This window comes from Erinaceus europaeus, chromosome 6 (genome assembly GCF_950295315.1).
Source record: "Erinaceus europaeus chromosome 6, mEriEur2.1, whole genome shotgun sequence".
NCBI classification, from domain to species: Eukaryota; Metazoa; Chordata; class Mammalia; order Eulipotyphla; family Erinaceidae; genus Erinaceus; species Erinaceus europaeus.
This window is the reverse complement of record NC_080167.1, coordinates 20,401,798-20,414,601: the sequence shown is the minus strand read 5'-3', so window position 1 is coordinate 20,414,601 and position 12,804 is coordinate 20,401,798. Positions and strand designations below refer to the sequence as shown.

Below are 12,804 nucleotides of genomic sequence, written 5' to 3'. Positions count from 1 at the left end.
TGAAACATAAGCAAATGTTTTCCCCAAAAGAGAATTGATGACAGTCCCTTCCTCTTTGTTCTACTTTATTTTCGGATTTGGATTGAAATCTCAAGAGGGCATCTTCACGAAAGACTACTAACATTGGACTCAACACTTTGAGAAGAGGTTGGAATGTTCTGGACCCTCAGGGGTACTTGGTCTCTGTGCTCAGAAAAGCTGTGTCCCCTATGGTAAGAATGGAAGAGTTAATGGAGTCATTTCTCCTCCTCTTCCTCCTTCTCTTCCTTCTCTTCCTCCACCATCACTTTCTTCTTCATGATTTTGGGGTCTTGTACATGGGCAGCTTCACTGCTTCTGAACTAACCGTACCCCTTCCTTTTATTTCATTTCTGATAGAAACACACCCTGATAGGAAGAGACACTACAGTATTATGGCTTTCCCAGGTGCCAGAGCACAGAGCACAGAGCACTGCCATTGAGACTTTTCTTTAATGATATTCTTTATAATTATGTATTGTTAGAGATTGTATTCACAGTCTCACAAACTGCTAAGACACTTCCCAGGCCCAATTTTTCAGCTTTATTTATTTATTTATTTACTTATTTTAAAATGTATTTACTCCCTTTTGTTGCCCTTGTTGTTTTTTATTGTTGTAGTTATTATTGTTGTCATCATTGTTGGATAGGACAGAGAGAAATGGAGAGAGGAGGGGAAGACAGAGTGTGGGAGAGAAAGATAGACACTTGCAGACCTGCATCATCTTTGCAAACCTACTTCATCCTTGTGAAGCGACTCCCCTGCAGGTGGGGAGCCGGGGGCTCGAACTGGGATCCTTAAGCCCTTCCTTGCACTTTGCGCTTAACTCCCCAGTTTTATTTTTTTATGATGAGGGCGGCTGTGGGTGGGCACTGGTGCACTCGGTTTAGTACACATATTACCAAGCGTTAAGGGCCTGGGTTTCAGCCCCCGCTCCCCACCTGCAGGGGGTTCACTTCACAAGGGGTGAAGTAGGTTTGCAGGTGTCTGTCTTTCTCTCCTTTCTCCACCTCCCCTGTCCCTGTCCTCTCTCAATCCTATCTAGTAAAAATTAAGCAAACAAAGAAACACCCCCCGTTGGGGCTGGGTGGTGGCACTTGTTACAGTGCACAAGGAACTGGGTTCCAATACCTGGTCCCCACCTGCAGGGGGAAAGCTTCACAAGTGGTGAAACAGTGCAGCAGGTGTCTCTCTGTCTCTCTCCTTCTCTATCTCCCCCTTCCCTCTTGATTTCTGGCTGTCTCTATCCAATAATTAAAAAAAAAAAAAAAGAAATCCCCCCAAAAACCTGTTCCTTCAAACACTGCAAAGCAAGCGTAGTGACATAAAGTGAGGCAGAGGCTCTGGGAGGTGCGGTGTACATAGAAGTGAGCCCCATGTGTCTTCAGGCTTCCCCCTTGGGGTATCCCAATGTAGAGCCCAGAGACAGAGCCAAACGTAAGCACAGGGCTGGGAAGTGTAGCTCAGGGGTGGCATACCTGCCTTATATGTATGAGTCCCAGGGTTCAATCCTGACAGTGCTTTGTCTCTCCCCAACCCTGTCTCTTCAAACTATTGATCAAACTTGGTTTTTTACTCAACAGGAGAGAGAGAAATCGAAAGGTGAAGGGCAGATAGAGACAAACTCTGGGGGCTGGGTGGTGGCACACCTGGTTAAGCGCACAGAGTACTAAGCACCAGGACCTTCACAAGGATCCAGGTTTGAGCCCTCGGCTCCTTACCTGTAGCGGGGACACTTCACAAGTGGCAGAGCAGGTCTGTAGGTGTCTATCTTTCTTTCTTTCTCCATCCTATCTCCTCTCCTCTCTTAATTTCTCTCTGTCCTATCCAATAAAATAATAATTAAAAAAATGGCCACCAAGAGCAGTGGATTCGTAGTGCTGGCATTGAGCCCTAGCGATAACCCTGGAGGCAAAGAGAGAGTGAGAACAGGTTTTCATGTCTGTCACTTGTGTTGCTGTTACCCATGAGCGAGCATTCGTCCCATAGGAGGACACCGCATCAGCAGTCCTGGATGTTTCCTTGGTGTTTGTTACCTGAGGAACCTTAAGCTATTTACTGCTGCAGGCTGAGTGGCCCCGAGCTCTTTCTGCACCACCTTCTGGTTATAACTGTCTCTCCCCTTGGAGGAAGCAGCCCTGGGAGGGTAAGCCCGGCAAACAGATGATGCTCAAGTCCAAATCAGAGCTACCCTCAGGTAGCTGCAGATGGGTGAATAAGACACAGCTGGATTTTCTACTTGAATCTCCTACCCCTCCCATCAGAACATCTGTATGCAACTCAGGCTGGGACACACACAAAGATACACACACATGCACACATACATACACACATACAGTCAGGCTGGGACACACACACACACACACACACACACACACACACACACACACCCTGTAACCCCATCACCTCTTATCTAGGGCCATGGAAGCTTCCCCTGTCCATCACTAGATGATTTCACTCAGATGTGAAATCTACAGATCTGATTCACATGATCTTGTAAACAGAAACAAACAATCAAACAAAATCAGAAGCTAGCAAACCGTAAGACTTGTGAGAACTATGGTGTTCAGCTCTAGGAGATGGGAGGGTAGGGATACAGAGCTTTGGTGGTGGGTGTGATGTGGATCTATACACTGTCATCTTACAATCTTATCAAATACTATTGATGACAAAAAAAAATTTAAAAAGGAACTTCTGTCCATTAGACTTGGAAATCAATGTTTGTACTTTGATCTCCACTAAGAAGAAAATCAAAACAGGAGGGCAAAAACCTATAAAGGCACGGGCAAAGTGGTAGAAAAGGTGAATTCAATCATTTAAATTAACTTTTTTTTTTTTTACAATGCTCATGGGCTACTTTTAAAATTGGAAAAATAATTGAAACATATTTTTTTAGTTTTTTATCTTTATTTCTTTATTGGATAGAAACAGTCAGAAATTGAGAAAGAAGGGGGAGATAGAGTGGGAGAAAGACAGAGACACCTGCAGCCCTACTTCACCACTGTCAAAGTTTTCCCCTTGCAGATGTGGGGCCAGAGGCTTGAAGCTGGGCCCTTGTCCATAGTAATATTTGTGCTCAACCAGGCATGCCACCACCTGGCCCCATCATATTGTATTTTTTAAATGATTTATTTATTTTCCCTATCATTGCACTTGTGGTTTTTTATTGTTGTTGTAGTTATTATCGTTGTTGTTATTGATGTCATCATTGTTAGAAAGGACAGAGAGGATCGTTATACTGGTTCTCGCACGCCACCTGTGCTTAACCTGTTGCGCTTACTGCCCGACTCCCAACAGGTATTTTTTCAGCTTTCCCTTCTTCCTTCCCTCCCTCTCTCCCTCCCTCTTTTCTTCCTTCTTCCCTCTCTCCCACCTTCCTTCCTTCCTTCCTTTTTTTTTTTTTTCTATTTTATTTGACAGGGCAGAGAGAAATTGAGGGAGGAGATAGAGAGAAACAGAGAGAGACAGACACCTGCAGACCTGCTTCACCACTTGTGAAGCTTCCCCCTGAAGCTGGGGAGCGGGAGGGAACTCAAGCCAGCCCTTGATCATGGTAACATGTGTGCTCAACCTGGTGCACCACTGCCTGGCCCTCATGGAGGTTCTTATTATTACTACAGTTATTGTTGACATTATTTAAAATGCCAGTATCAGTCAAGTGTGGTTATAATAGCACTAGGATTCATGTTACCAATCATCGATATTAATATAGATCCATTCACATTTGAGAGCAAAGAGTTTTATTTTCTGACCCTGATCTTCTGAAGGGACAGGAGAAGGTGACTGTGGACAAGTTGGGGGCGGGGGTTCCTGGGCTGTGACAGCCACTTCCCTGATGCTTTCCTTTGTGGATGAGCACCTTGGGGTCTCTTTCATTTTCCTAATGCTTGTCCATTTCCCTAGGCTAGGCACACAGCAAACATCTAATCAATACATGCTGAACAGCTGTTGGAGTAATAGTGGAGAGACAGCTTCTCTTGCTCAACTGGGAAATTTTATTTTATTTGAGTTATTTTTTTGACACCAGGGCTATTGCTGGGGCCTGGTAACTTCACAGTGCCATTATTCCTGGTGGTCATTTTTTTTTTTTTTTAACTTTTCCTTTTTGATAGAGAGTAGGAGACAGAACTAGAGAGGAAGAGAGAGGGAGAGAGAAAAAGAAAAGGGAGAGAGACCCTTGCAGCACTGCTTCACTGCTTGTGAAGCTTCCTCCCATCAGGTGGGGAAGATGGGACAATGTTAATAGAAGAATGAATTGGATTGTCTGTCTGAACAGATGGTCTCACTGTCGTGTCCATGTCATGGTCCCACTGACTCTTGTCACCAGGAAGAGGTGGTACCATTGTAGAGATGTCAGAGGCTCCTGGCACCTATGAGCTTACCTGTGGTTGGGGGCAGACCCAAGGCCAGTAGGGGCAAAGGTTCACCTGCCAGGGAAGGTGGACACTCCAAGGCACAAGTGGCAGGAGACATTTGAATCTTACCATTGTAGTCAAGGGGGTATCTTGAACACCATGTCCTCCCGGCCTCCATCAACTGAAATGATCAGTGTGCGTTTTGAGAGTAGGAACCGCACAAATCAGTCACTTGTTTCCGTGAGCCCTCCTGTTTTAGAAGCAGACCAGTGATCAGGGCAAGTAGGAGGGGCACTCTGGCATGGACTTTTAGTTTGAGTGGAAATAAGGGAAGATGTTCCTGAATCTTCTATCTGAAAGAAGAGATCTTCAACTGGTCTCAGGGTCTAAGAACATAGTAGGCAAAGTGCTCAGAGGAAATCATTGGTGAGTTTGTCCCAGGCAGTGGCAAACCCTTATATCCATTCACACAGAGCAGAAACCAAGCATCAGGAATTACATGCAACCATTACCTCCTGATCCTTAATTTTCTATTTTCTATTCTCTTCCTCTTTTTTTCTTTCTTTCTCTCTTTTTTGCCTCTAGGGTTATTGAATCCCCTGCTCCTGTGGCCATTTTTTCTATTTTTTTTTTTTGATAGGACAGAGAGAAATTGAAAGGGGAATGAATATAGACAGGGAAAGACAGACACCTGTAGACCTGCTTCACCACTTGTGAAGTGACCCCTCCCCTGCAGGTGGGGAGTTGGAGGCTCGAACTGGGATCCTTGCGCGGGTACTTACACTTTGTACTATGTGTGCTTAACCCAGTGCACCACCACCTGGCCCCCAATCCTTAAGCTTATCTTTCCTTTTCTTTCTCTCTCTCTTTCATCGGTGTGTTTATTATTATTAATATTTATTTATTTTGGTTATAGACAGAGAAATTGAGAGGGAAGAAGGAAAGAGAGAGAAAGAAAGAGAGATATGGAGAGGGAAGGGAGATGGAGAGGAAGAGGGGGAGGGAGAGGGACCTATAGTACTGCTTCATCATTTGTGAAGTTCTGTCCTTGGAAGTTGGGGCTGGGAGCTTGAGCCCAGGTCCGGTCCCTGTGCATTATAACATGTGCACTTAACTGGGTGCACTACCACCCAGCCCCATGGCTTTAATCCTTCCAAGAAACATTTTCATTAGCAGGATAGGTGGTTGGGTTTAGGAGTGGGCAAATTTTCCACAGAAGAAAACCGTTGCTACTGAATCCACACTAAGCCCCATGGAATGAGTGAGCTCCCAATGTCCTGATAAAGACAACACACACAGAGGTCCTTTTGTAGTACCTAAGTGTGATGATTGGCTTTTGGGATGTGCCACCCATAAACCTTATTACAACATTGGCACATAACCCATCTGATGTGAAAAAAGAAAGAAAGGGAGGAAGAAAGAAAGAAAGAGAAACACACACATTAGGTAAATTCAACCCATTTCTCACAAGAAGAAAGCTGTTCCCTATTGATGTCATGGGGATTATAATCCTGAGTGGGAAATTTTCAGGGGAGTCTCCTATAATGATACAAATACCAGCATCTCGGTATGAATCCATGGAGACAGTAACTGGGTGGTTGCCTAGGGGTTGGGAATGGGAGGAGGGCTGAAAATTTGGAAGGGTGGAGGGTGGAATTCCCTCCAGTAAGTGTAGAGTGATGAAACTTTTCCCAAACTGATACGTTGATGGAGCTAAAGCCTGTGAATTGTTGAATCACATTTTACATGGATCCTATTTATGGCTTCACTTTGGGTGAATGCATTTGGGTCAACAATTCCATAAATCTCTTATCTAAAAAACGTGCACACCTCCTTGACTTTGATTAAATAATTCTTTGCACAACCAAACTCACAAAAACCATAGTTCCACAGAAATCTCATAAACAACAACATGCAGAGAAACAGTCAGAAGAAAAGAACCTTTTTCTGACGAGGCTCCAAACTCCCCACCCAACCCCACACACCATCATCACCACCACCACCACCACCTACCTACCTATGCTGAGACCTGCCTTCTTCCTGGATGGGTTGTTTTATAAGATCAAGGCCTCTGAACAGCAAGCTAGACATTTGTTAGAATTACAACCTTGGAATTTGCTAGAAATGCACACACAGGGGGACCCACTTCTATGTAATTTTTAATTGCCACTAGGGTTATCACTAGAGTTGGGTGACTGCAGTACAAATCTACCACTTCCGGCAGCCATTTTTTTTCCCTTTCCTTTTTGGATAGAGAGAAAAATGGAGAGGGAAGTAGGGGATAGAGATGAAGAGAGAAAGAGAGACAACATTGTTCTACAGCATTGCTTCAATGCTCATGAAACTTCCCCCCCGTACGTGAGGATAGGAGGCTAGAGCTCGGGTCCTTGGACATAATAGCATGTGAGCTCTACTGGGTACATCATGGTCCACCTCCCAGTCTGTTTTATGTGGCCCTCATAAAACACCCTTGAGCTTGTGAGCCACTGACACAGATGGCAGTGCACAAGTGATGGAAAGGTTTCCTGACTGGGAAGTAGTCTGGATCAGCCAAGAAAATGAGAAGAATGGAGAAGCAGAGTCAGAGACAGTGCCAGACACACACACACACACACACACACACACACACACACACACACTGGCAAATGTACTAATTTCCCTTGAACCTAGCAGACAGTTGATTTCTGCAGCCACTTGTGCATTTGGTGAGAAGGAGAAGAAATAGGAGGTCGGCGAAGGAAGAAACACCCACTTGTCAAGCCATGGGAAGCATTTTAATGACAATTGGCATCACAGGTATAAATAAATATCTCCTTTTTCACTTCTAGTATGTGCTAGAAATTGTGTTTTAAAAGTCCCAGCTAAAGGTATGTGGCTCCAAAGACCCTGTCTTAGTGACTGCTTTTAGGCATTACAAAAATAGAAGTGGGCAGCAGCCCTAGTGGGTGTGGGGCAGCAGCCCTGGTGGGTGTGAGTGCCGCCCTGCTGGCAGAAGCTCAGACCAGCCATCTTTCTACAGACCTGTGTCCTGGCTGGCTCTCTGCTCCTCCCTCATTTCATTTTGGATGAATGTAGTTTTGCAATGAGGCTGTTAAAAAAAAAAAAGAAAGAAAAGAAAGAGAAAGAAAAAAAAAGAAAGAAAGGAACACACAGTCAACTGACAATAGATTTTTATCTTTGTAGTTTATGCTGGTGCACTCTGCCCAACAAAGCAAGAAAAAAAAACACTTAAAATGTTTTAATTTTTGTGCACTTCTCAACAGCAGTGTGTTTCATGATACAACTACACTCTCTCCTGTGAGACTACTGGTGATCCTTCTGATATGACATCACCCCCTATCCACCACCCTACGGAGAAGGGGCCCCATGAGGGTTGCTGAATATGCAGAAGGGCCAGGCTCTGTCCTTTTGGTTATGTCTCACTGGACCACTTCATTGTCCCACCCACTGAGCTTGACCTTATCGTGGGTGTGAGGTCAAGGGTCAGGGCAGCATCCACCACAGGGTTCTCTAATTGGAAAAACCCAGGGTGAGTCAACAAGGCTAGAGGGATACAGAAAAGTCTCCAACTTATTGCATGGTTCCACTGGCACTGCTTCTCAGAATCCACCAAATGAATGGGAATATGACTCACATTTAATTTAGCGAATATATGCCCTTGAATCCTCAGAAATAAATATGATCTATATGTCCAATAGAAACCTAGGATAAAGAGGGAAAGTCAAAAAAAAAAAAAAAAGAAGAAAAATGTAGCCAAGATAAGAAAAAGTGAAAAAAAGAAAGAAAGAAAGAAAAAAATCACAGGTTTATGCCAAGAGTCAACTGATGTTCGGAATGGCTGTGTCCCCCCAAAGTCAAGTCAGCATGAAAGGCTGACTTTGAAAAGGGGGTTATTAAGCCAAAAAAAAAAAAAAAAAGGAAAAAAATCTCCCTGGGCATGCCCTAATTTTGTTTTGCTCCTCTATTAGAAATATAAACGAGTGATTATTTCTGCGTCTTTTTATTTTGTCTTTTTTTTTTTTCATTTTTTTAACAAAGAATTTTTGGTAGCTCATTTGCATTCTAGTTGGGCTCCTAAGAGTAAACCTTCCAAAGGCTGCCTGGCGAAGTTCAATGTCTCTGTCAGAGGCCTTCCCAAAGTTTGTCCTGCTGACTCCCCTAAATTCGCCATCCTCCACTGTTAAAAACTCCTTTGATACAAAAAAAAAAAAATCCCTTTCCCGGCTTTGGATGTCCCGACTGTTCTGAGACAGGACCCGGCTGAGTCATGTTTGAATCCCCACCCTCCCCAGGCTGCTGTTCCTGACAGGGTCCTCCCTGCCCCTGATCTACAGCAGAAAGGGGTCTTCCAGGGGCCTACATTTTGTCTTTGAATTTCTCCAAATAGTTTCTGAGTTCTTTGGGGCCACCCCCATCCAAGTCGGGGCACCCCCACTTGAGGTCCTCATCATGGCCACCCAGGATGGAGTTCACGGTGGGGCAGCTGTCGTCCGGGGGGATGGTGGTGAAAGTGGTGAACTTGACCTTCTTCCTCTTGGAGGTGGGCGAGTGCAGGGGCTCTGGCTTCTGCTCCCGGCTCTGTGGGCCTCCACTGTCCCCAGGCCGGAGGCTCTGTGCTGGGCGGGGCTTCTGGGAGCCCCCATTGAGTAGGAGCCGGTTGCTCTCTTCATAGCCCCCCAGTCCCCGGTCGAGGATGGTCGTGTGCTCATCGGGCGGCGGGGACCCCTCACCCAGGTTCTCCAGGAGCTCGGCCTCATTGCCCAGCCAGACCCAGTCGTGCGAGTGCGTCATGGAGGCCTGGCCCTCCAGGGGGACCTGCTTGTGCCTGTACTTGAGTGCGAAGGTGGCGCAGTTGATAAGAAAGACCAGGATGGCTAGGCAGAAGACCCCCAGCAGGGCGTACATGCCGATCTCCAGGTCGCTCAGGCCCCTTGGTGTGGGCACCGGGTCGTCCTCCTGCAACCCTGCCCCAGCCTGGGGGAGCTCTACCTGGGCCGGGAAGTTGGTGAAGTCAATGGGGATGTTCTGCAGCTGGCCCTCGCCATCCAGCCGGCTGTTCTTGCCCACCCTGTTGTCCGGAAGCGTCTTGGTGGTGCTGCTGGCTTTCCGCAGAGCCCCCTCCTCTCGCTCCAGGGAAGAGCCCCCATAGAGATGGCTGTCCTGCCCCCCACGCTCGGGGTCCAGGTTCTTGTGTCTACGGCCACTGGCGTGGTTCCTGATCTGCCCTTCGTCTTCCTTGTCCTCACGGTCCAGGCTGGGCTCCTCATCGCTCTGGCCGAACTTGACCCTGATGTAAGCCTGGCCCATGGCCAGCACGCTCTTGCGCTTGGATTTCTGGCAGATTTCGGCTATGGCCAAGTCCACCCGGACTAGTGGTCCCTGGCCTTCCCCTTCGGCCATCACGACAGGCCACCAGGGGGAGCGGGCTGGGGGGACTGACACCACGGCCTCGTCCAGGGTGTTGGCAGTCAGGACAAAGTCCTTGGTGTCATAGATGTCCAGGGGAGTCACAGAGCCATCGCTGAACTGCAGCCACGTGCTGATCACGGCTTCCTGTGAGGACAGCACAAGTTAGAAGACCCAGTGTGGGGGTGCACTCTTAGGAGCCTGTCCCAACCCGCTCAACGGACTGTACCCTGGACTCAAGGGCAGGAGGCAAAATCAACACCAGGTAGTGGATGAATCTGGGGAGGAAATGCCCAGGTTCTATGTCTTGAGCAGAGAAACATTTGAACTTCAGCCAAGAAACATCATAAATGTGGAACTGAAGGTGGCTAGGCTCAGTGAAGTAAGGAAGGAAGTGAAGGACAGTTATGGGATGGTTTCATTCATACGTGGAATAGAGAACTGAATCACATGAACTTAATGCTGGAGAGGTTGTGGGGGCAAAGGAGCCCTCCTGCACTGTTGGTGGGAATGTCAGTTGGTCCAACCCCTGCGGAAAGCAGTCTGGAGAACTCTTAGAAGGCTAGAAGTAGACCTTCCTTATGACCCTGCAATTCCTCTACGGGGGATATATCCTAAGGAACCAAAGACACTCATCCAAAAAGATCTGTCTGTACCCATGTTCACAGCAGCAGCACAATTTGTAATAGCCAAAACTTGGAAGAAACCCAGGTGTCCAAGAATAGATGAGTGGCTGAGTAAGCTGTGGTCTATATATACAACAGAATACTACTCAGCTACCAAACATGGTGAATTCATCTTCTTCACCCCATCTTGGATGGAGTTTGAAGGAATCATGCTAATTGAGATATGCCAGAAAGAGAAGGACGAATATAGGGTGATCCCACTCACAGAAGTTAAAACTAAGAACAGAAGGGAAAACACAAAGCAGAACTTGGACTGGAGTTGGTGCATTGCACCAAAGTAAAAGACTCTAGGGTGGGGGGTGGGGTGGTGGTGGTGGTGGGGGTTGGGGTGGAGGAGTGGTTAGGACCTGGAACATGATGGCGGAGGAGGACCATAGAGGGGGGTTAGGGTGTTATGTGGAAAACTGAGAAATGTTACACATGTACCAACTACTGTATTTTACTCTCAACTGTAAAACATTAATCCCCAAATAAAGGGGGAAAAAAGGAAAAGAAATACATGAACTTAAAAAAAAAGACCATCTCTAAGACCTTTGGAAAACTATGGTGGTTATTGTTGGGGGTTGGGGAGTGGTGGCAAGAGAATTTTAGTGCTGGCAGTGGTATGGTAAGATAGCCATATTATCTTATAATATCCTCTCTCTCTCTCTCTCTCTCTCTCTCTCTCACACACACACACACACACACACACACACACACACACACACACACACACATCATAGACAACCAAGGACACCAGCAAAATCTTTACCAAGAAACTTAGAAACATCCCTCTGCAACCAACTTACATGGGCTTGAGCACCAAAGACTTCTGTCTCCTGACATTTGTTATGATGCTCCAGTTACCTCCCCTAAGACACTGGTAAATCACTGACTCCATAAACTACTCCTGGGATTATGTATCCATTATGAGATCCTTAATCCCACCAGCAAAGGCCATTTTACCACACAAGGTAATGCTACAGGTTGTAGGAACTTGCAAGGTGTAATTTTGGGATCATTTAGAATCCCGATGGCTTAGATGTGCACGGTGCTTCTGGAAACTAGCCATAGGTGTTCTGTCAACTAATTAATCTTCAGAACAATACTAGGAGTAGATACCGTTACCACTCTCCAGGTGAGGAAACTAATGTGAGAGGACAAGCAAATGACCCCAGAGAGCACAGCTCAGTGACAGAACTGGGAGCAGAGCCTTCACTGTCTGGATTGGATCTTAGCTACCCTTGTCAGATTAGACAACCACTACTCATGAGACATTCATGATTTTAAAAATACTACAATCTCTAGATGAGGTAACTCCACCAAAAGAGAAAATCATTGGAAAATTCACATACAGTGTATAAAATAAAAGACTTTTTGCTGGAGACTCATGTCCCAGGTTCAATCCCCAGCAACTTCATAAGCCAGAAGTGAGCAGTACTGTGGTCTGTCTATATGTTTATTTCTGTTTCTCTCTCCTCTCTCCAAAAATACTGAAGAAAAAACTCACATCGATAAGCTGACCTAGAATTTGATGTAATTGAATCAAAGCAGCTGGAAAAACAAAAGCAAACCCCTAACGAAGTAGTGTGTGTAAGAAAAATGTGTGGAGGGAAATGAAAAGCAGAAAATACAGTGAAAGTGAGTGAGACCAGATGGTAGGAGGACAAAAAGAACCAGAGAAGCAACCTATGTGTCCAACCGCAGATGAATGGCTAAGAAAGTTGTGGTATCAGTGAAGCAGGGCTGCAGGTGTCTATCTGTCTCTCCCCACTCTCTGTCTTCCCTTCCTCTATCAATTTCTCTCTGTCCTATCCAACAACAACAATAACAATGACAACAATAATAAAAAAGGGCAGCAAAAGGGAAAAGGTGGCCTCAAGGAGCAGTGAATTTATAGCGCAGGTACAGAGCACCAGCAACAACCCTGGAGGAAAAAAAAAAAAGAACGTTGTGCCGTTGTGGTATATATACACAATGGAATACTCAATTTTTAATACTATTAAAAATGATGAATTCACCTTCTTTGTCTCATCTTGGATGGATATTGAAGGAGTCACGTTATGTGAGATAAGCCAGAAACAGAAGGATGAATATGGGATATTCATAGACAGAAGAATCAACTACTGTGTTTTATTGTCAACTATAAAAATTAGTCCCCCCCAACAAACAGCGAACTACTTGTAGGGAAAAATCCACTCACTGACATCAGTTATGAAATGGATAGTTTGAAGAGCACATTGGGTATGTTTGAAGAGAGAATCAGAGATGGAGGTAGGGAATTTACTTCAACAGTAATTACAGAAATGAAAAAATAGATAAAAATAGTCTGACAAAGAAGTTTGAAAGAGAAGATTCC

General features: G+C 45.6%; 1 protein-coding gene and 1 pseudogene across 1 annotated transcript in view; one reads left to right on the top strand and one right to left on the bottom strand.

Moving 5' to 3' along the window:
* Positions 1–5,675: 5,675 nt before the first annotated feature.
* On the top strand, positions 5,676–5,766 carry LOC132539200 (small nucleolar RNA U13; annotated as a pseudogene).
* Positions 5,767–7,126: 1,360 nt separating this feature from the next.
* TMEM132C (transmembrane protein 132C) overlaps positions 7,127–12,804 on the bottom strand; it is a 388,356-nt gene continuing 382,678 nt past the window's right edge. Inside the window, exon 9 of the mRNA XM_060193293.1 lies at positions 7,127–9,927. Within this exon, the coding sequence (XP_060049276.1) occupies positions 8,731–9,927 (1,197 nt within the window). The 3' untranslated portion in view covers positions 7,127–8,730. The remainder of the gene's footprint in view (positions 9,928–12,804) is intronic.